We start from the raw sequence: 24,214 nt of genomic DNA, 5'->3' as shown, positions 1-24,214 counted from the left end.
CATTGTGGTTCTTTGACGTCAGTTGCCCACATTGTCTTCTTCTGGCTCATCAAATGCTGTTCCCCGACTGGAATATTTGTTCTTCTCCAAACAAGCAGCCTCACTTTTCTGCTTTAATGCAGTTGGTCAAGTGTTTCCTTCACTTTTTTTAAAATTCTCACCTGAGGATATGTTTATTGATTTGAGAGAGAGAGAGAAAGAGAAACAGCAATGTCAGAGAGAAACATCCATCAGTGACATCCCATACACAGCCTACTGGGGATTGAAACCACAACCTAGGTGTGTGCCCTGACTGGGGATTGAACCAGCAACCTTTTGGTGCACAGGATGATGCTACAACCACCTGAGCCACCTGGCCAGGGCATTTCCTTCACTTTTAAAGCCCCCACATCCAGTATCTATTCTTGAGGACAGATTTCAGGTACCTCTTCTAAGTGACGTGCTGGTGAGTATTTAGCCACCAGCTCCGGGGGGAGAAGGCTGGCTTTGGGGCATTTGTTCACCTCTGTGCGGCAGGAACTTCCACCATGGCCAATTTCAAGTGACCCCCAGGAGGCCACAGAATGTAGACTTGGGAAAAAAATGGACAGTAGCCATTTCTGTTTCCAGTCTGTGGGGGATAATAGATGTAAATAACCTCAAGGGCCTAGATAAGAGTCAAGTAATTAGGAAGTGATTTTGAGTATGTATTACCTTTGCTTTAATGTATTTAATTTTAAATTTATGTCATTTCATTTTTTATAGTGGCGGTGTTTAACACCTGGCTCACCAAATTTCCAAAACTTGAACAACTGGTCCTTCCTCCTGAGCCAGTCAGAGCTGGCTGCTTCTTCCTCCACCTTTCCTTTCAAAGACCCTGCCCATTCAGTTGTAGCTGGGCCCTTCTCTACCCCTGTGAGGGACCTCAGGGCTCCTGCAGGCTTGGGAGGGAGAGACTCTGACATCTGAATCCTGGCCTCCGGTTCACTAGGTGATGGTCAAGCCAGCTACTGAATTTGCAGTTTGTAATGCAAAATGAAAAGGCAGGCCCTTGTTAATAGGCAGGAAGAAAGTACTGTTCGAACAGCCACTTAAGTAGGAAGCCTTTCCCTTCCTGCAGTGGTCTCCCTTTCACACCTGCTGATGGTATCTAGTATTTTCTGGCTCATGTCATTCCAAGTAAGGGAAAGTTAAAATTCTAAATTGCTAGTATGAATTCGGCCATTCATCTTTATCTTATGCGATGCCCGTTGTAAGTGCAAATGGAAGAGCATGTAACTCTATCTAGCAGCTAGTGAGCACGTTTCCTCTGCTCCTGTGCATGCTCCATTATCCCAGGGACTTCACTGACAAAACACAACTTCGAAAATGAAATTGCTGAGAATTTCAGGACAGCAGGGCACTAGACCAGGCATTGAGCCCTTCTAAGCAAGGGCACCATTTGCATGCCCTGTGTGCAGTACTGGCACATTCCTTACATGGGCTAAGCCTCAGGGGCATCATCTGCAAAGTGGAGATTGTGCCAACTAAGTCACATAGGAGGTGTGATGGGCAGATGCATAGAGCAGGATGCTTGGCTTGCAGTCAATGCCCAGTTCACTGGACAGGTTATTCTTATCAATGACCCTAATGTCAGTGGCATTCTTCTTTACAGTCTATGGGGCCTTCCCTGCGTGCTCAACATTTGCCTTGACCGGTTCTCCTTTCTCCATTATAAACTCTTTGAAGGTGGAGATATCTGTCTCCATTGAATTCCTTATAGTGCTTCCTGCACATTTTTGCACATACCTGGCACTCAGGAGGTATACATGACCTTGATCTTTGTACGATCTGGGCTTATTGACAATAAGCGTCTGTGCATTAATACCATGACCCCCACAATGAGGCTTAATTGGTAATGTTCCCAGGAAGGGAAAAATATATAAATTTAGACTTTAACAGGAGTCAGCTGTAATTGTGGGGCGTGTGTGTGTTGGGGGGGCACAGATGATTCCAGATGTTTTGGTTTAAGAAAAGTGGCCTCTTTCTGTCTCTTCAAGGGGACTGCTGGGAGTAATGGTCAAGGGATGAGTTCCAAGCTTCATTGGATTAAAAAGGCCCTGGGGATATTAACTCTGGCCCATAATAATTTGTCCCTTTGGTAACTTCTTTCACACTTACTTTTTGTTCTGCATAATTGGGGAATTATTACAGTAATATTTCCACTAATTGGTTGTGTATGTATATTTTCTATCCAAAAAATTATAAGATCCTCCTGGTCTGTAGGATATCATGCACGTCTTTTGAATACAATGGAAAGCAGCCCAGCACTAGGCACACAGTAAACAATGTACTTGATTGTGCTGCTGACCTTGGTCCAAACACCCGGGGCTCCCTGGAGAGCTGAATGTGAACTTACTGCCTTTCATAACTCCTGCAAGCCCTGAACCACATGGCAAAGAATCCCAGTCTGCTCCCTTTGTCTTTCTCTCGTCTACATCTCTGTTCCAGTGTCTCCTGGGCACTCTGATGACTGTCCCCCTGCAGTGCCACTTCACCCGTGGAATTTGGGAGGAGGAATTGGGGAGAATCTGTAGAGTCTGCTTGTTTGAATGATGGTGTTTTTGCAAGCTCTTCGGGCCAGCGTCAGCAGCCCATGAAATAGCAGTGAATGGACCATCTGCACTAGACTTTCCCCACTCACCTGAGCTCTGCTCACTCAACCGGTGGGCCTGCAGGAAGGAGCTCGCGTTGCTCTGACTCTCGCTGTTCCCATCTCGGGGGCTGTCAGATGCCTTGAGCCCTTGGGCCAGTCAGTTCATTACTTTTAATGAGCACAAAATTCACGTAGACACTAAAGTAAAATAAAACACCAATGGGGAGTTTTGGATGTCCCATCCAATTGGTGCTTTAGTTCTTTTTTCCACAGGATTACTCATGAGGGTTAAAAAAACAAGCAGTTCTATTCCCTCCCGCCAATTTTATCCCAAGTAGATTTGGCATTGTAAAGCTAACACACCTTAAACATTTTTTTTTCTTTCAGGTCCTTGTGGGCTGATGTCTGACATTTGTATTTAAAAAATGACACATTACTCAACTGGCTGAGTGCTTGAACATTATCTACCTTTTAGATAAAATAAGGAAATATTGATATTCCAACCGTGACATGGATAAAGAATAATAATCAGAAGGAGATAGTTATTTTCTGAAAAGGGTTTAATGGACTTATGATTTTAAACTATGAGGCAAATGCAGTTATTTTGTTAAGAATTTTGAAAGTTAACCATCTCTGCAACTGTTGTTAAAGGCTCTTCTAACTGTGTTAGATGTTACTTGTATTATCATATATTGTAGAAGGTCACCGTGGTGAAGTGACATTGAACAATGTCCCCATTAAGCTGATTTCATGGATATTTTTGATCTCCCAGCCATATGGATTTGGAATTACTTTGGGCATATTTTTCACAGAAGGAAGTGAACAGATGAATGATAACTCTTTTATGACTCAATGTTGCTTGTGTTTGGGGAGACAAAGCTCATCAAGCTGCTTGAAAGAAAAACAGGAGTGAGCCAACTGTAGTTTGTGGAGGGCCCATGACTTGTGAAATTGCCCCTAACCGAAGTTGGTGATTTCTGCAGATAATCGCTCTAGCAGACGCGATCGAGGAAAACCAAGACAGCCTGTTCCAGTCTCTCACCAGGCTGAAGAGTGCCACCCATCTGATGATCCTGCTGATCGGACTGTGGCAGAAGCTCAGTGCGGACCAGGTTGCGATTCTGGAGGCTGCGTTTCTGCCGCCGCAGCAGGACACTCAGGAGTTGGTAAGGACCCACGGTCTGCGGCAGGAGTGGCCACTCTGTCTGGAAGGAGAGTGTGCTTTAGGAAGACATCCCATGGCTGTCATGGCTTTGCTTGTTGATTTGTTTTGCACGTGAGAGAGAGAGAAAGAGAGAGGTTGGGAGAGAGAGAAACATAGGTCAGTTGCCTCCTGTACAAACCCTGACCAGGGATTGAACCCTCAACCTAGGTGTGTGCCCTGACTGGCGACTGAACCTGCAGGTTTTTGGTATATAGATGACACTCCAACCAACTGAGTCTCCTGGCCAGGGCACATGGCTATCATGTTTTTTAAGATACCATATAATGGTTTGGGTTTTTTAATTTTTTAACCCCAATCCTGCTTTTTTTCTTTAAATTATTATAAAAATGTCAAATAAAAGCTTTCTTTTTCTAGAGCTATTTTAAAAGTAGGCATGTGGTCCATTTTTAGGTGGTACCCAGTCTGTTATTTTATGTGCTCTTCGACCCCTGAGAAGCCAGGGAAACAGTCTTCTGAGTGCCCAGGTGCCGGTGGCATGCCTTCAGGTTGGCTCCTTCTTTCCTTTTCTGCCAGAGCGAACAGCCAGCCATTTTACTTTGCTCAGTGTCCTCAAATGTAAGTGTCGCTTCAAGGGTTAGAGACAATCGAGGTAGCTGTGGTTTATGACAGGAATATTCCATTGTATTTACATCCTTCTTTTTATACAGTTCATAAACTCTTGTGTACCCTTGATCCTTTGAATAGGCAATTTAAATGAAAGGGGAAAAATGGGGGTTTGTATTTGGAGTTTTGGGTAAAGGATTACTGAAATAAAAATATTGCAGATCCATTGCTTTGTAGAGGTATCTATGATCACCAGCTGCTTTTGTTACAAAGAAATAATAGACTTTTTGGAAATTAGAGACCCTTGTACTTAGTTATTGCTGGAAACCATTTCAAGAAAAAAAGTCATTTCCAATCTTTTTTTCAGCACAGGTATGAGAACATGGTACTAAAAATAACTGTACTAAAAATACCATCTTTGAGTGCTTACTAGTTACCAGGTGTCACTTTAAATGTTGTAGCAGGATTACCTTGTTTAAATTTACGCACGTCCATGTGAGGTAGTAAAGGTACTATTTTCATCCCCATTTTACGTAGCGGAAAATTTAGGCTTTGAGAGTTAAGTCCCTTTCCGAAACTAGTGGGGTGGAGCCCGGGTTTGGAGCCAGGTCGTCCGGGTATGGAAGTACATGTTTTTGACCAGTACACTGTATTTTAGCAAGCAAGGTCATGAACATGATTTTGAAAATAACGGACTTTGTCAGTTGAATCCAGTTTTCTATAGTAGGGTCAAAATATTGTCCGATTCAAAAAATCCACCATTATTTTACATCCTGAATCAAATACTAGTAAATCATTTAGAAAAAATTAAGAGTATACTTTTTTAGATAGATAAAATTACAGCTAAAAATGACCTGTGAGAAAGTGGAAATGTTGACATTATAATAGAGTTTTACCTCGGCACTCATTGTTAATTCATTCCAGAATTCATAATGAGTGTCAAAACCTACAAGTCCAAACGGTGAAGCATTTTCTCTTGCGGGACGGCGATGCGACTCACACAAGTTCTAGCAAGTGTGACGAGTCCCGAGCAAGCGCTGACTGCCGAGACGCTTGTTTCTTATCAAAATGCGACGAGTCCAGGGGGTGACAAGTTCTGAAGCTGACAAGTACCAAGGTGTGGCTGTAGTAGAAAATAAAGATTATAGTGGTTAGAGTTACACTTACTGAGCTCAGATTTAGTCATCGAAAAGACTGGGGTGGCCTCAGGTCCTGGTCCTACCACCCAGTGGCCAAGTCCCAGTGGGCAAGTTTCTAACCCATCTAAACCCCTGCTTCCATAGCCGTAGGATGGACACAGGACTAGGACCCACCCCAGTAGGTTGTATTGAGATAACTGAACAGAGTGCTCATCATGATCGGAAGTGGTTTGTACAGTTTGTGTATATTACTTACATTTTGCACCGAAGTCATGCAAGGTAACTGTTATTACCTTTCCACGGTTATTTGTCTCTTCAACTGCACTGGAGGGTGGGAATGGTATCTGACTCATTTTAATATTTCTAGAGCCTGGCACAACGCCTCACATAGTACAGTCAGTGTTCATTGGATGAGTGACAAGAGGTGATTGGCAGGATGGACACAGTGCATGTGCGTGGGAACATGGGGAGGGGGCACAGGCCCACTGTGTGATTTACAGGGCCTAATGCAGAATGGAAATGCGGACCCCTTGTTACAAAATAGCAGGGAAAGGGCTCAGGTGCTGTTAAAACAGGCGTTATGAACAAAGCTTTTACTTTGCACATCCTCTTTCTCTCATCACAGTGTTTTTATTTGCTATTTTATGTTCTGAATATAGAAAAATTAAAAATTTACATTGTTAGCATGAATGTTACCATTAATCTTTGTAACAGGCAATGCCAGTTTTAATACCGATAGAACAACATTAAACTCATTTCCGGACTCATCATAATAACACCATTTGTATTTGGCAGCCGATGCATGCGTGTCTGTTTTGTTCTTGCAGAACTGTGGAGTCTACACAAAGCCTGTCTGCATTTCCCTTCTTGCAACGCACACATCTACCCACACTCCCTACCTTCCGCTTCCTGATGAGGAAGGAAGTACCAAGAGCCCAGGGGCTCTCCGTCACTGCCGTCCCTGCAGTGCAGTGGTGGGACAGTATAGGGAAGTAGCAGGAGTAAAATGGGCTTCCTTAGTCACTCCTGTTTCCTTGAATCTGTTGCCTTCTTTCCTCATTCAAAAACAAGTTCTAGTTCGAAACCTTTTATGGCTGTCCTTGCCCCTGCTTTATCTGTTCAGGTGTAACCTGCCTTCCTCGAACTTGCTCTGAGCCTCCCATTCATCCCGGGACCACAGGAATTCAGAGCTTAGGGGCCTGTGTATGAATAGGGCGGAGAGGAGGAGGGTGCACACGTTTGCATGTCTTCCCTTCATTGTCTCATCAGACTTCACTTCAAGTTCAGAGATCAAATCATTGAGAATTTTAAGATGGTGACAGCAAGCATGAAAGCATGTTAGGGGCCCTGGCTCGCAGGGGCCCCTGTGTGGCTACACTGCGCTCTTGCTCCTGAAATGGTTAGATCCAAAGGAAGAATTTCCTAGAAATAAGCATTCTCAAATGTAGGAATTGCTTCCCAAGAGAGACTGTGGGATTTCTGACTCTCAAGATCTCTAGAGCAGCCCCATTTTACTAGAAGTATGAGTGTATTCGTTCCTGTAGACAGGTGGATGGACTTGGCATCTGCTCAAAGCCCCATCTCACCCCGCGTCCATATTCTGTGCTGCCAACCCTCCCAGAACGTGCAGAGGAAACTTGTTCAACTCTCTTCTGAATTTGGTGGGATTAGAAGGTGTGTATACTCATTATGTCCATTGAAGTCATTAATGAGACAGGACATTGGATAAAAACATAACTTGGAGAGGAATGAATCCATAAAGACATTTTAATATTGCTTGTTCTGCCCTTCATCTTTGATTAGGCTGTGGCATTCACGTTGGACTTATACCTCCGAGACAGCGTATGTATCTTGAGAAAAAAGGAATCCTTTTTTCATTCTTGAAGACGTACTCATGCAGTGTGTGGTTTTGACATGGCAGTTCACAATCCCCTGCATTATGCCTCCAGACCTCACAAATAAATGTTATGTGATGGGTGTCCCACTGAGATGTGAAAATGAAATATGCAAGCCTGAAATAACTTGGAAGGAGGGTGAGGCGGGGAAGAAAGGAGTCTCTGACCAGAATGTTGAAAATATATCCCATATTGAAGTTATTATGATACCACAAAAATCTGAATGTAATTTAGCCAGTTTGGTTGAGGGTGGATGGCAGAGTGCATGTGTGGGGAGGAGAGCTTTCGACACGTGGACGACGTTTTCAGCAGAGACTCCTCCCCATTCAAGGTCAGATGTCCCCGGAAGTATGAGCGGTGGAGGAAAGTGCCCGGAAGATGTTTTACCTGCATTCTCAGCAGCACCACGTAACGGTTCTGTTCCACGTAGAAGGCATGTGTTCCAAGGCAGGATAAGTGCTGTAGTGGATTCTGGAATATTTTCTTCTTAATGACAAAGCAGAAGTGTTCAAAACTTATCATTGCTAATGAAAGTAATGTTCTTTGCACTATGTTATTGTTTTTTTTTTTTTTTAAGGAAAATGCCATCCCATCTGGAACAGAACATGTTTTCTTTCATCTCTCTCTTTAGTAACACTTCTCCATTTTTGCCACTTCTTGGTACTGCTTTTGGGGTAAATAAATGTTGGTATTGCAGACTATTATGTGATATTTTTAAGGTGCTGAAAGTTATATATGCTAAATGTGTTTTGGTAGGGATACTCCCTTTCACTTTAAGAAAAACATTAAATGTTCTATTTGGCATCTCCAAATAGAGCTCTTAACCCCAGTCCCGTGGTGGATTCGGTAACATGCCCAAAATAATGCCTTGTCAGCGTACCTGATAGGGCACTTCTGAAAGGAGTCTTCTTCCCTTTCCAGTTTGGGATTTAGGATGTTTTGGAGCATTTGAGTTCTCAGCGCAGACCCCAAACCTGCTTCTCCTGACCCTCTGCTGCAGAAGTTCCACAGAAAACACTCTCTCCTTAGCTCAGTGAGGGTTGTGGCACTGGCTGGAGTGTGAGAGAGTACTTAATTGTGGTTTTATGTGCCCCTCCTTCCATGATGCTGTGCAGAACCCGCAGCTGTAGAACCGTACCTGCCTTAGGACTGGCTGAATAGGACCAGTCTTTTATCCCGTCATGTGGAATACTGCTTAATGAATATTTATTCGGTACCTACTGTATTTCAGGCAGTGTTCTAAACACGTGGCCTACCTCTGCAAGCAGAACACATGCCACCCCCTGTGGGTTTACTTCAACATCACAAGCAGACAAACCCAGGTCGTAGTCAGCCATAAGCATACTTGCCATCTAAAATGATAGCCGCTTACCGTGTATGGTTATTGAAATTGAAATTGAAATTAAAGTGAAGTAACATTAACATTTAGTTCCTCGATCTCGCTAGCTATATCTGAATTCCTCGACAGCCACAAGTGTTAAGTGGTGGCCCCATGAGACAGTGCCAGTCTAGGCCATTTTCATCGTGGCAGGAAATTCTGGTGCACACCAGCAGTTGTTAGGAGAGAAGGGGTTTTGTCTGTTGTGTGGACAACTGCAGCACATTTTGGTGAACGAAGGAAGTGGGGTAGGAGCCAGCATTGAGTTCTGCCATGGTGTTGGCATTAGCTGTCCTGACTTCTGGCATTCTGGGATAAGCCTGTGCGCGGTAACCAGACATTGCCCTGGGGACAGGACATTTTTTTTGGGGGGGAGAGCAGTGCATCTACATGAAGGGAAGGCAAGAAGCTGCTTTTCTTTTCCATGTGGCCTCCACGGGCCATGTCATTGTCATGAATGCCCTCCTCTCGAGCCCGCACACAGCCTCATGATCCTCGTGAATCCAGCTTCGGAGGAAGTCCTGTTGCTTGGAGCTGGTATGTGGATGCCTCCTCTCTGCCCTTTCTGAACTCTGTGAGGACCTGCTTCCCATGTTTCTAGTAAACAGCTTAGATAACTAAGGTTCTTTGATGTGAAGTCCAACAGATGGCACGGCGGCAAGGAGGGACTGTGTCGGTTTTTCCAAACGGGCTCTCTCAGGCTTTTGCTCCAAATGTTGGTTTGTTCCCATGTGTCTCCAGAGGAAGCTCTCTTGACGAGGCAGCGGTGCACTAGGGTGGGGACCCGGTTACATATGGACCTAGAGGTGGAGGCATCGGGCACATTGCATAGCATTTGGCCTTCCGCTTAGCTTTCAAGGTGCGTGCACTGTCCTCAGCAGACATACACTGTGTGCAGGAGAACAGCTGTATGGTGTTCTTCAGAGTTTAACAGTTCCCTTCTCTAGCACTGAACTTTAAGCCCCCTGGGAAAGTTAAGATGGAGATTTGAACCTTCAGCCTAACTTTTTGATGGATTATGCCTTTTGCTAACTGATAGGGAAAGAGAAACTGAACAATCACATGTTCACCGTGATTCACGTGAGGAAACAGATGTTTATAATAGGAAACGCAATTGTGTGGCAGGACTTATCGAGGCTCACTTACACAAGGTTTCAAGACTTCTGCATCACAGGCCAGGTTTGATGAGACGGCCATTGTGCTGCCCGTCTGGACTGAGTGATGACAGAGGTGGCTGATCATTACTGTTATTAATGACTCGTCTTAAGAGGCGAACAAAAGGAGGAAGTCGGCCGTCGGCACGAAGCCTGCCTTTCTGGAGTGTCCGAGCAGCACCATAATCACAGCTGTCTGTGGGAACGCAGTGCAGGCAGTAAATACTTCGGGGATTCCCATGAGCGTGGCCAGCAAGAGAAATGTGGACGAATCGGTTTTACGTTCACAGTGTTCACACCCTCTGTGTTGTCGCCGCTGGTTCGATGCAACTTGGTTACTCCATCAGTTTATAGAATGTATCTCGGAGCTTGCCTGGTGACTCGCTTGCTGTTTTAAAATTGAGATAGTTGAAATACATCAGAATTGGAGCCAAGTAGAATACAGTGTACAAGCGGTGACATGTGCTCTTTTTAGACTTGGCTCATGTATATCAATTATGTGTCCATTTAATACTATGTATGCACTGAAGAATAAAGACACTGAGTAACTGAGCAGGGCATTGATTAACTGGAGCTTCACTCCCCTGCATGCCAGCTCAAATCCTTTTTGAAATAAGGTGTGAGTTAGGTGTGAAGGACTGAATAGGGAAACACCACTACCACCATGAGGAAAACAGTGACCCTCATCATCCCCACACTGCTTACCCATTTGATTCCAGGCCGCAAGTATATTTATATTAGCTCAGTTTCCTTAAAATACTTTTACCCAACCTAGATTGAGTCTACTAATCATGAAGGGGCCGAGGTGGCCATGTCTGGGGCCTGCNCTGCCTTTCTGGAGTGTCCGAGCAGCACCATAATCACAGCTGTCTGTGGGAACGCAGTGCAGGCAGTAAATACTTCGGGGTTTCCCATGAGCGTGGCCAGCAAGAGAAATGTGGACGAATCGGTTTTACGTTCACAGTGTTCACACCCTCTGTGTTGTCGCCGCTGGTTCGATGCAACTTGGTTACTCCATCAGTTTATAGAATGTATCTCGGAGCTTGCCTGGTGACTCGCTTGCTGTTTTAAAATTGAGATAGTTGAAATACATCAGAATTGGAGCCAAGTAGAATACAGTGTACAAGCGGTGACATGTGCTCTTTTTAGACTTGGCTCATGTATATCAATTATGTGTCCATTTAATACTATGTATGCACTGAAGAATAAAGACACTGAGTAACTGAGCAGGGCATTGATTAATTGGAGCTTCACTCCCCTGCATGCCAGCTCAAATCCTTTTTGAAATAAGATGTGAGTTAGGTGTGAAGGACTGAATAGGGAAACACCACTACCACCATGAGGAAAACAGTGACCCTCATCATCCCCACACTGCTCACCCATTTGATTCCAGGCCGCAAGTATATTTATATTAGCTCAGTTTCCTTAAAATACTTTTACCCAACCTAGATTGAGTCTACTAATCATGAAGGGGCCGAGGTGGCCATGTCTGGGGCCTGTGCCCTTTTAGAAACCCACCGTGGGTCCCGGTGACCTCCTCTAAAGCCAGTGGGCTCTGTCTGTGGCCAGTTACTGTTCCCTGGGAATGTTTCCGGGAAACCCCTGGGCTTGCAGCCTTGCTGTGCTGGCCTTCTGTGGTGGCATTTGAATTAGCCTTTCCACCCAAGTCTCTTGGTTGGCCTGCCCTGTGTGGCTGTGCTAGGGTCTGCCCACCACTGTCCTCTGGTCCCCCAAGTGCTTGAACACTGGCTGGGGCTCTCTGACCTGGTTCAGCTTGGCTCCAGAACCAGGTGGCCAGGACTTACAGTCACTTGGCTCCGGCAGGTCGTCTTTCAAAAAGTCATTTCCTGTGGCTCCCCAGGTGCTCTCCTCCTGTGCCCTGCCTCGTTCTGGAAAGCCAACTTTTCATGGGCACACAACTTCCACCGAGCGGGCTGACAGTGCCTTTCTCCTCACCTCAAATAGTGTCCTCTGTTTAGCCCTCTGTTTAGCCCTCTGTCCGCCCTCTTCAAGAGCAGGTAAGTTTTCATTTCCTCCCTATTTATTCTGGCTTTTGTTCTCCTGTGAGTTTCACTGGCAGGTATGGCATGATTTAGCTTTCATTATATCCTCTAAAACTGTCCACGTGCTTGTCTTATATTCTAATAAATATAAGGATAGATTCTCCTGTCTCCCCACAGAATTAAAACTTAAATTAAGCATATAGTCAGATATAAGTATCTGGGGATTGCTTGATACCTCATTTATTTTCATAACATTTTATATAATTACAGATTTTCCTTCAACAATTTATAGTTTTTTTTTAAAATCACTTTTTTAAAAGGGAAGGATTCTACTTTAATCTTGCACTGTCCGTTTTCTTTTGGCGAGCCACCTCAAGTATTTTGGGGTTCTATAAGTGTAAACCGTGATCTCTCCTGTATAGATGATGAAGATACAGATGGTAGCCAAATCACCACACACTTACATTTATACATAAATTCATTCATGCCCTGTAATTCCAATCAGTAAACACAGACATTTTCCATCTTAATATATTCATCACGATGAATATTAAAGTGAAAGTGACTATTAGTTATACTTTACCTACACCAATTTAGCCACATTTGGTAATAGTGCTGACAGGCATGTAGTGAAATAGACATACCCATTTATTTCTTTTTTAAAAAAAGATTTTATTTATTTTTAGAGAGAGGGGAAGGGAAGGACAAAGAGGGAGAAATAAACATCAGTGTGTGAGAGATATATCAGTTTGTTGCCTCTTGCACACCCCCAACCGGTGACCTGGCCCACAACCCAGGTGTGTGTCTGGACTGGGAATCGAACCGGTGACATTTTGGTTTGCAGGCCTGTGCTCAGTCCACTGAGCCACATGAACCAGGGCACCCACCTATTTTTGATACAGTCTTTCCAGATAGCCCTCTTGGAAAATGTGGTCCATAAAACTAATCCAACACTTGGCTCTGGTAGTCTAAGTTAATACACTCAACGTAGTTCACTGAAATTTATTTGGTGCTGTAATGTTTATGTTTTTAATTATGAAATGGTGAAAGCAACGTAAATGCTAATGGTTGGAAAATGCATATTGTGGTCTATCAGTTGACTCGAATACTCTGTCAGACTGGGGTTCAAATCCCTTTTTTGAGGAAATAGTTAGCTAGCCGGTGTCCCCTGGCAGACTATGGCGCGCCCTAAGCCTTGGTTCTGCCTCGAATAGAAGCGAGACTGGCCGTTCAGAGTGCACTTCAGCTCCCTTTCCCTTTGTATTGCTACCGACCCAGTGACAAGAGGAAGGCCGTGAAAGCAGGGAGTGAGTGAGCGTGGCTCTCCAGTGCCTTGCTCAGGAGGCACAGCCAGGGAGTGCTGGAAACAGTGTGTGCAGCGAGGCATCAGCCAGTGCAGAGGCCTTGGACCAAGGGCTCCCAGCCCTGCCCACCTGTCAGGCCGGGGCAAGGGCCGGGCCCACGTCTGAGGAGCCTCTACACACAGAATCACTTATCACTTTTTACATTTCAGGTATATCTTTTACTGTGTTTTTTTTTACTGCATAATCTGGCCTTCAGTAGGTAGCCATGGCTTACTACAAATGATTCACTGAAGCATCATAAACTGAAATGAAAGTATATTTAATACGGTTTTTCTTTAGTAACTCCTATCCAAATTCTACTTCTTACCCAAAGTAACTGAAAATCCCATTGCTTGTTTGGTCTCAGTGAACCAGACCCCATACTGAGCCTCCCTTGGGCGTCGTCACCATCATTTGCAGCTTCAGGGTTTGCATGTTTGGTTACCTTTGTCATCTGGAAGACAAACACTGCTGCTTCCATGACAGTGACCATGGAGGCACTAGACCTGCAAGCGTTGCACTGCGTCTGTGGCCTCCTTTGGGAGCCCCTGGTCAGAGGCAGGCAGGTGACGTGAGGAATCCCTTCATCCCTTAAAATGCTCATGAGAACTAATGCACTTAATGTGCTGATTGGACGGGAGACCTACGAGTCATCCGAGACGTCGCAGCTGTCGCTGTATTCCTATAGCGTTCCAACATTATTTTATGCAACTCTTAGAAAAGACCCACTGCCGATTCAACATTATGACATAGTGGTTTTTTATGACCTAACGCTTTTAGTAATTATTGAAAGTGCTCTTTTGTACTTACTTAGACATAAGTTTTATATGAGAAGAAATAGATAAACCATGTACATTGGTTAAGGTATTCCTGAAATTTCTGTGCATTCAGTGTTTGACTCTAGGCCACCACTACCCACGTTTTCCCACATGTCCCCCGTGGTCCCAATGAGCCACGAAGGGCGTTGTTGACACTGTGTAAGAGCACCGTTGCCTTTCTCATTTTTTCCCTGAGCCTCTAATATCTGTTCTAAGTATTTTCAACTAAACCCAAAGCCTCAATTTTCCCCCTCAGCTGAATCATATGTTGCTGCATGTTAAGCAGCTTCTGTTCAGCATTAGCAGAAAATTTTAGGCAAATTGATGTTTACTGCTCTACCAATAGTCCTGTGTGTTGCTTTAATTAATCGGCCTCCTGGCATTTGGCGATTTCCCTACTTCAGCTGTATTTGCTTGGCATAGGGCAGTAATCTGCGTGCGTGCATCTCAGGAACAGGACACAGCACAGTCCTGTCTGTAGTTTCCTGTTGCACAGCCTGGAAAGCTCTCAGCTTTTGTTTTGCAAGAAAATGTGGAACACCGTCATTCTTTTAGCATGAGTATTTGTTTACTATTTCACTTAACCCAGTGGCTTCTTATACTGTTAGACGTCATTTTCCTGAGGTTGGCCATTCTTTGCGCTTTGAGATCGTTAAGAACACAGCATTGTGAGTTGGGGAGCCGATACCTTTCGTTCATTCACACGGTCCTCTCTTGTCCTAGGTTTAGTAAGGTTTTCTCCAGACTGCTGCTCGGCGGGCACTTGGGGAGTCTGTGATCCCCTGTGCGTTGTGGTTCCACAATCGGAGTGGCTTCTCCAAGTAGCTTCAATAATGAGTCCCTGAAATGAGCTGCTGTCATTCAGGCCCATCAGAGTTACGTTTCCAGGGGGCATGGTATCCCAAGGTCCTTTCTAGATGCCAATTTCAGTAGCTGATGCAGCTGCTAAAAGTTTGACCCATCCAAACTGGTACAGATCATAATGTTTTTTGATTCTGAAGTAAAATGCCTTTTAATTGTATGCAGACCATTCACTTGGATATAGAAACTGATTTAAAGTTTGGTTCCGTGAGTGTGGCCATCATGGCCATACCTTTTCTGGGGGAAGACCTATGATATTTTCTAACATGTGGTTCAGTAAAGGACCCTATGGTGGTGTGATGACAACGGACTGACGGCCATGCACGTGAAATGGGACAGAAGTGCTCTGTGGCACAGAGGTCAGGAGCAGCGTGTTTGGAGCCAGGTGGTCCTGGACTCACGGCCTCTCCTACTGGCGCTGTCAGTTTTGCTGGAAAACTGTACAGTTAGAGCCTGAGTTACACGTTATGATACCTGTCCAATAGGATAGTATAGGATCTAGTCACAATAATTTTTGTGAAATTCTTTGCACATTTTCCAACACACAAGGTCCTAAGTAGTTTGTACTCTCGTTGCTGTTATGGTTATTTCTGCTGCTATTATTATTCATGGGCACCAGCTCAAGAGAAAATCTCACAAGTAAGAATTACTGCATGAAATTATGTACCTACCTACAATGGCTAAATATGTCTATCTGCAAACACCTGGCAAGGGGGATTATTTTTCTGGTTTTAAACTGGTGAAGAAAATGAGCCCCAGAGAGCTGACCTATTTTTTCCAGGGATATGCAGCTTAGGAGGAAAGGTGCCACGAGTCAGCCTAGGTCTTCTGGCCTGTGCTGTGTCTAGTGGGCACATATAAGCAAGCCTGCGTCCTTAACTGGGGAGGAAGGGGCGAGGGGAGGGCAGAGCTGCCTGTCGGCCTGTGGGCAACAACATCAAACTAGGACTCACCTTCCTGGGCCTCCACTGCCCCATCCATCCTGGCCTGCTACTATCTCGTTAGCTTTCCTATACCTTTAAAGAAATGACTTTTATAAATTTTCCTCATCAGTGGGATAATTGGTCCAAATTATCCAATTTACCATCCCCAGAAGCCGCTTTCCTCTTGAGTCTTCATCATCAATCTGATTTTCCAGCCTAACTTTTTGGTGAGTTGCTACTGAATAGTGCATGGGACTGGAGGAACCTTTAATTTAGTCAGGGTGACTGGCTGTGGGGCAGCACCAGTGTTTTGTTTTGTTTGAAAGTGAACGTGGCTCCCCAGGACCAAGTTCCACGGGGAAGCTACTTTGTGTTCCTCTATCCAAATGGATCTTGAGGTCAGAGAGGGAGCCCAGGTCCAATGCAAAGGATGAGTGTAAACGGGGGGGGGGGGGGGGGGGGGAAAAAGGGGGGTNGGGGGGGGGGGGGGGGGGGGGAATCAGCGTGGTTTGCTTTATATTGCAGCTAAATATAGCTGGTTGCTATATTTAGCTGCAATATAGGCTACCTCACAACTGGTTGTCAGAGGTTGGATGTGGCTGAATAGCTTCCCTTTAAGGTACTTCTCACTCTTGAGATTCCAGATTTCCGCAGTTTTGTGTTACATTTAATCAGGCAGGTGTGCTACATGTTTGATCAGTGAATTACCACATTGCATTTTTATTTAATGAAACTCTCAAAGGCTCTTTTTTTGTCTTATAAACATTACTTTTCATTATCATAACTTGAGTTTGTATAGCAATTCAGGCCCTCCAGATAATGACCCTGTATTTTCATAGCAATCTTCCTGAAGTATTGGCATCATGCCTCATTATATTAAAGAAATAGGCATGCCAAATACCTAAACATGACATGGTTTTTTTACTTGATTGGCAAGTTGGCAGTAGGAGAGGAAATTCTGCAGTACCTCTACATTAACTAAATGCATTTCTACGTAAATCACCTAATATGCTACTGTAGCCTGCTTTTGGAAGCAGTACTTTGCTTAGATGAGTAGTCTCTGAAATGGTAGAATCTGTTTTAATGCCAGAATGACCACCGAGCACCCAAAGGCCAAATTATATATTATATATTCAAAGGGCCTTTCCTTGGTATTCTCCAGAAGTCTTCGCCAGTGGCTCCAAATCCACTTGAACATGGATCCCCTCCTGTGACATCTGGGTTAGTTCTCTGTCTTCATTTACCTCTTCCCACTGCTACTGAAATACCGTCTTAGGTATTTGTCTAGTTTAGATTTGGGCAGTTGTATACAGATACCTTTGTAGTGACTAGTGATTTATTATTCTCTTGTGGCTTGGAGTAGGTAGCTGGTTTTACAGTCTTTGACAGCTCTTGAAAAAAATTTCAAGATCAATCTAAAATAATTAATTTGTTCCTTAATTTGCCTGGTGGCATCTGTAATGGTTCAATAGAATAAAAGAACTCCTGATTTTGGCAAGCATTTGGAAGTTCTGGAGTGGGTGTATGCAGAGCCTGCACGCAGGTCTAGAGAACTAACTACGTGAGCCTGGAGGGCAGATGTGTGGTGAGTGTGGAAGAAGCCCGGGGCTTAGTCGTCTGTTCACTGCGCAGTGAGGGTGTGTGGCACAGCTGCCCAGAGGGCAGAGGCAAGCAGAGGCCGGGCTGGCTGGGAGAAGCCCCAGTAATAAGAGGGACAGCTGTGTCCTTTGCTGCCACTCCCTCCCCAGCTTGGTGTCTTGGGGTCAGTTTGGGATTCTCTAGTTAGCTGTATAAATTTTTAAGTGTTTAACATTGGCGCTCATTCAAAGGCAAGTGGTTAGGATAGAGAGAAAAGTCGAACCTGTGTTTATATAAGGAAGAGCGGGAGGAACTGGGGATGTTTTTTCTGGAAGAGAGGGTACCGAATTGCTGTCTTCACAGACATGGAGGGCTGTCATGTAGAAGAGAGGTTAGATTTATTCCGCCGGCTCTGGAGGGTAGGGCAAGGGCCAATGGGGCAGATTTTGGCTCAGTACAGGAATAGCTTTTTACTGGTTACACATGTCCCTGAAAGTAATTAACTGTCTCCAAAACGGTAATTTTGGATCCTGAAAACAGCCACGCCTAGGCAGATGGCTGCTATTGTAGAAGAAATACTGGTTAAAAAAAAAAATCCCTCAAGACTGGACTAATGATGCTCAGGTCCTCTCCATCGGTAAGATCCTGGTTCTCTGTCTCTCCACCTCTCTGTCCAGCAGACCCGTTTCTTGAGCACCCCGTGTTTACTCAGCACAGCGCGGGGATGTGGGGAGCTCCGGCACCATCATGGGGACACAGGCCCTTAGGTGGTGACCACGGCCTGGTGCGGCTGGGGCAGGTGCTATGATGGAACTGGCTGTGCAGGGCTCAGGGCCCGCAACCCATGGGAGGGAGGGTCTGAGCTGAGCTGTGAGTGGGGGTTGCCCAGGTACCGAGTGGAGATGGGGTGTTGCAGAGGGGAGCCAGGGCAGAGACCGGTGAGCGTGTGGGCACAGGTGGGAAGGAAGAGAGGCAGTGAAGCAGCAGTTGGAGCTGGAGCTGCTTTGTACGCTAAACTGAGCATTTGGATTTAGGAGTTGCCGCATCCGATTTGCCTGTTTGAAAGGTGGCTCAGCTGACAAGGTTGAGGGTAACGTGGTACTAACAGTAATGTTGCCCAGGGCTCAGGTTTCTCACCTTGTGTAGAAGGGGCTTGGACTACTCTGCATTGTCCTGTGGGAATAAATTCGTTCACTGACTTCCTCTGTAATTCCACATTGATTGTGAGACCCATGGTGCTCAAGGCCTTCCTGGGCACAAGGAGTCACACTAGCCATGGGAGCCAGACTGCACTCACACTTCCGGTTGTGCTGTTTGGGACCTCCAGACACCCTGGCGCCCCCCAGAGATGCCCAGTAGGCATGCATGCACTGACCCCTCCTGCTCCTCACCGTGTTGTTACTTGAGGATCAGGCCTCCTCGTCCCAGTGCCCCTGGTGCTGACACCTCCCAGGCATCCCGAGGTCACTGCCCAGCACCCACATTCCCAGGACTGCAGCCTCCACTGTGCTATTCTTGAGGCCTTCACTGCAGCACAGCCACCCTGTCCCCAGCACAAGGGGGAACTCCCTCTCTTTGTGCTACTATTTGTCACCTGGGTCGTGAGGTGGGACTGGATAGATAGGCTTGTGTCTCACAAAAGCCCTCTGGTGTCTGCCTGCAAGTTCAAGGCTGTAGGCCCAAGAGCTGAGAGAGATAATAGGGTTTCCTCCACAATATCCTGAGATGCCCCCTGTCCTGACTTGTTGCTGACTCTGTGGCAGAAAGAGAAGGCAAAATAAACAGGAATCCTGTCAGTGTTACCTTCAGGTCTTCAAACACAGCTACACCCGCGAGATGACAGTGACCATTGCCCATGACTCGTGCCTGGCACAGGGCTGGAGCTTCTCATGCACCATCTCATCCTGTCACCCCAGCCCTTGGAGGTGCAGACTGTCTGTGTTCTCATTTGCGGAGGAGGATGAGGCCCGGGGGGCGGGGGTTAAGTGGCTTGCTCAAGGTCAAGCAGCTTACAGCACTAGAATTCAAAACCAGACTGGTCTGGGATAATCTTAGAACCCAGCTAACAGACAAGTGCCTACTTTGCTCATTTATCACCTTCGCATGTATTTAAAATGGGCTTTTGCCTCCAGGGCTGGGAAGAGACGGTGGATGCTGCCATCTCCTATCTCTTGAAGACCTGCTTGTCGAAGAGTTCCAAGGAGCAGGCTTTGAACCTCGGCAGCCAGCTGACCAAACCCAAAGACACGGGCCGACTGAAGAAGCACATCACCTTGCTTTGCGACAGACTGGCCAAAGGTGGGCGTCTCTGCCTGAGCGCAGACATGGCCGCCCCGCCGACCATGGTCATGCCAGGTGAGCACTCTGCCTGTGCCGCTGGGCACCGCTGGGCTTTCCCCATGTGGGGCGTGTGTCTGGGGTTGCGCTCGGGGTATTAAAGTGCTGGTGGCCAAGAAAATTGCTTTCACATTTCTCCTCAGATTTCCCAGGGTAACCACTTGGATAAATATTCTTGAAGTATTTGCTTGCTAGACATTTCTAGAATGGTATGCCTTTTTTCTTCTCCCTGCTTTTAAATGCGTGATCCTTTTTGTTTTGCTTCTCACCAATAAAAAGTGGATTAGAGAATGAAACTGACTGTGATCTCGCGATACCGCATTTCTTAGATGAAAATAGCATCATGCAAGCACTAATGTTACCCAGATGAGCCCCATCCCTTCTGCTGCTTGCTTGGATTGTGGTCATCAGAATATGGAGAAGAGACAAAGAAGAAGCCTGGGGAATGGGAGACGGGGCACCCATGGGCCAGGGTGAGAGGGGTCAGCCCTCCCCTGAGTGACAGTCAGGCATGGCCATGGGCGTCCAGGTCAGCCCTGCCCGCCCACGGCAGCAGCGCATCCTGACTTCCTGCTTCCGAGTGTCTCTCTTCATGGCAGCAGGAAGGAGCATAAAGTAAATGAATGGTTAAGTGCAGCAGCTGTAGCATCTGTTTCCTCCAGAAGCAAGGGCCGTAGTAAGGGACGTGGTTTTCTCTTCTTCCTTCTTACCTGCTTTGTGCCCCGCCCCAGCCCATGCTGATGCTCTTCCTGTTGCTGCCTTTCCTCCTCAATCAGCACTTCTAGATGTAAAAGGGATGCAAGCAGAAACTCAAAAAGGTAAACGCAGAGACCAAGTAGCCTAATCTGATGGGTGCAGACTCTGGAGGCAGACGGCCCAGTGTTTGGATCCTGACTCCACCCCCAGCTGCTTGTATGGCCCTTGGGTGTGTTAGGTAGCTTTCCAGAGTCTCAGTTTCTTCCCTTTGGAAGTGGATATAATAATTCGTCTCTGGTCACCAGGGCCCCAGATGTTTGTACAGCGCCTAGTACAATGCTTGTAACAGAGACACACTTAGAAAATTCAAGCTATAATTCTTGCCATTGTTATGGGTACACATGTGATTTGGCCTCTGAATTTGATGTAGGGGCATGGACTACCTAGTCTGGGGTCGTGGGGTTCTATATTCTATGTTTTTTAATATTAAATATTCCTAATTCGGCATTTCAGAATAGAAATGCCTTCCTACATAAAAACAGTTGGAATAGTTTGTCAAAATTTAGGTCCTCTTTATGTTGCCTTTGTTAACCTCCTCCAAACTGGTCCTTCAGCCTCCACTTTTTCCATCTTCTGTCCACTGTTTCCAGATTATTTTCCTAAGAAATAAATATTTGGGCTTAATGAGAGAGTAAATGGAAAAAGTTCACTATAGTCAGCACTCAGTATATGGCTCTCCTTCCTTCCTTGCCAATGGGGGAAACAGAGTGGGTGAGGCAGAAGAAATGTGTAGAAGAGACGGGGGTTGGGCTTCCAGGTGGCTGGTGCACCTGCCTTCTGTTCCCCACATCCCTGTGGCCGTGTCTTTGGGAAGAGCCACGAGGAGCCTAGTGACAATGCCATGCACAAAGACCCGGAGAGAGTAGATGCTACCCTAGTCACATTTATTGCTTCTTGGACTTTGGTCACGTGCTTAAATAACTACATTTGGTAGCAGCATGAGGGCTGTGTCCCTATAAGCCCTCGGTGTAGAATTTTAACTGTACAGAAAGAAGGGGCAGAGGAGAGGAGGAAAAGGAAGGAAAGGAGATGTGAAGGAAGATGGAAAATATATTTGTCCACAACCAGGAGTCTATAAACCAGGTCTGTGCCTCTCATGCCTGTCCCAGACAAGTTCATCCCGCTGAAGAGACCGGGGCTTTGTGCGTTTATGCCTCACTGTCATGGTCATACTCACCGCTATACTTGCCCATGACCGCCTCTTTGACTCCGGCTGAGCGACGCTCTCACTTGCCCGGATCAGTCACTATAGTGAGTGGGTTCCAGCTCCGCTGGCACTGTTTGCTGTTGACGTGCTCCTTTACTGCCCAGTAGCCCAGTCCACCTTCGCACTCAGATTTTTCACACGCTCATTTCTGTACTCTTGCACATTTTTGAGGTCAAAGAACCACATCGAATTTTTGCTGTTTTACAAATAGAAAATGGAGCTAAGAAAAGCTAAGTACCTTGCCCAGAGTTCCATGGTTATGGGAAGGGCTAGGTCTAGACTCCAAGTCTCCTAGCCCACCAGGCCTCCCTCTCGACCACACGGACCGCAGCGGGGCAGTGCATTTCAAGCCGCCTCCCCCCCGCTGTGTCAGCGGCTCTGGATCTGGCCTCCTTTCCCTCCCACTGGTCCAGCAGTGTGGGAGGGGAAGGGCAGAAGTAGCTTCACGCAGCCTCTTCTTTGCTGTGAGGATTAACAATAGATCTTTGTTTTGTGCTTAATTTTTATTATCTCCATAGTTGACATGATACCATTATCACAGAGATAACAATGCTATGAATTATTTCTGTTTCAAGCCGGTAATTGTGCAGTTTCCAATTTGAGTTTAGCTATGATAGTTTCAGAATACGTGAATATGCTACAGTGGCATATTAGGAAGGATGGATTACTGGACACATAAGCATACAAGTATTTTTCACAGACGTGATCTTTTTTAATAGCTGGGCAGGAACTCAGAACTCATCTGGGCTCACCTCCCGCCCCAAGCAGCTGAGCGAACTGCAGCCTGGGCAGATGAAGTTCCTCTGTGGTTGGTAGGGAAGGGAAGGGCAGGGGTGTGTGTACTTTCACCATGTTCCCTATTAAACTGCAGATGGATAAACATCTCAGAATAGGAACCCCTTGGTGTTTTCTGGCCTCACGGCTCTATGAGCCCAGCACCTTGGCTGTGCCTTTCTTGGCTCCGGTAAAGGCCACGATGACAGCATCTACCCTGGCGTCCTGCACTCGAACATCTCTCCCCCTCGGAATCACCTTGTGGCCTTCTTGGCCCCACGTTCCTCCTGCTGGCCTCTCCCAGCCGTCAGGTTCTCTGTCACGGGTTAGCCTCTCCTTTCCTGGATGAGTTCTTTTCTTTGCAGAGCCATCAGACTCCCGTATCTCTTCCCTGAAGCTCTGCCATTCCGTCTCTCTGCCGGGGAATGAATGACACTTGCATTAATGCCTCTTTTCTGATCTCAGCTGTATGCATTCTGCCCAGAGGCAGGGGTCACAGAGGGCCATTGGGCAGTGTTTTTAGGAATCTGAATGTGAGTGCCTTTAGTGGCCTGGCTGCCATTCTCATATACATGCGTCACCTGTGGGTGCTTGAGGCTGAGATTTGCGTTAGATTGCTGGAGACATCCTTTGGTGACCTCAGTGTGTAGGACCGTATTTCAGTGGCCGAATTCCAACTAAGACTTGAATCTCTCGAGCACATAGGCACAACTGACTGCATATCTGGTGGGCCTGATGCACGGTACTTGGAGACTAAACCTGTGAACCTCACAAACGCTGGTGCTGTTACCCTGTCTGTGTGCCTCATTACACTCGCTCTCATCTGGGTGATGCTTCGTCCACCGACAGGTGGTGTGAACCAGTGGTGGTCCATGGGCTTGTAGAGCCGACGGTGCGGGTCCACAGCAGGGCTGACCAAGCAAGCTGGGCGAGGACCAGGCTCACAGACAATCCAGGCTCATTGAGGGTCTCAAGTGAGTATTTCCTCAATGCGACCGAATGAGTTGGAGTCGTAATGGGCGAGTTGTAATGGGCCAGAGCTTCCCCCGTGTTTCCCTTGGCACTGTTGGGTCCCGGGCCCACAGGAAGCCAAGACTGGGGAAGGAGACAAAGAAGTTTGAATGTAACATGAGCCTCTCTGTGGGTATGGGTTAGAAAACTTATTTCAAGATGTGGTGTGGACCACCCAAGAATTAGTATTTTGTGCATTTTTACTCTATTGAGTGGGTAGCAGAACAAGAGTATAAATTTGACTAAGGTATCTATTCTTTCCTTTTGGGAGATTTATTTAAAACTATCACTTTTTAATATTTAAACAAGTCAATGACCTTTTTGCCTTGAGGGTTGGATGTCATTTTTTGGCCACTTCCGGGTGACCCATCTCAACAGAATGTAAACTTGGTTCTTTGAGGTCTCACTTAGGTGCTGGATAAGGCATTCAGTGTTGTCAGTGTGGTTTAGGTTTTGGTTTTATACTTTATTTGAATTTTTTTAAGTTTGAAATCCTTCTTTAAGAAAATTTAGACCAATTCAGTATAGGAAAAGTCACAGGAAAAATTACTAAGTGGATTCTGAATTGATTTCTTCTACAGAGAATATAATACTTTGTGCAGGTTTTTTAAAGGAGCAAGTTTCAAAATGGGAAAACACTTACGAAGTAGACTTT

The 24,214-nt window shown here is 45.9% G+C and overlaps 1 protein-coding gene across 4 annotated transcripts in view; it reads left to right on the top strand.

Annotated features, from left to right (window-relative positions):
• Positions 1–24,214, top strand: part of BBS9 (Bardet-Biedl syndrome 9) — a 359,454-nt gene that overhangs the window by 283,987 nt on the left and 51,253 nt on the right. For all 4 annotated transcript variants that reach the window (XM_037041162.1, XM_037041163.1, XM_037041164.1 and 1 more), the window contains 2 exons: positions 3,598–3,780; positions 19,607–19,829. In XM_037041162.1, the coding sequence (XP_036897057.1) occupies positions 3,598–3,780; positions 19,607–19,829 (406 nt within the window). The remainder of the gene's footprint in view (positions 1–3,597; positions 3,781–19,606; positions 19,830–24,214) is intronic.

Source organism: Sturnira hondurensis, unplaced genomic scaffold (assembly GCF_014824575.4).
Source record: "Sturnira hondurensis isolate 20B ecotype Veracruz unplaced genomic scaffold, ASM1482457v3 Scaffold0002840, whole genome shotgun sequence".
Taxonomy (NCBI): domain Eukaryota; kingdom Metazoa; phylum Chordata; class Mammalia; order Chiroptera; family Phyllostomidae; genus Sturnira; species Sturnira hondurensis.
This window is presented reverse-complemented; position numbering and strand designations above follow the sequence as displayed.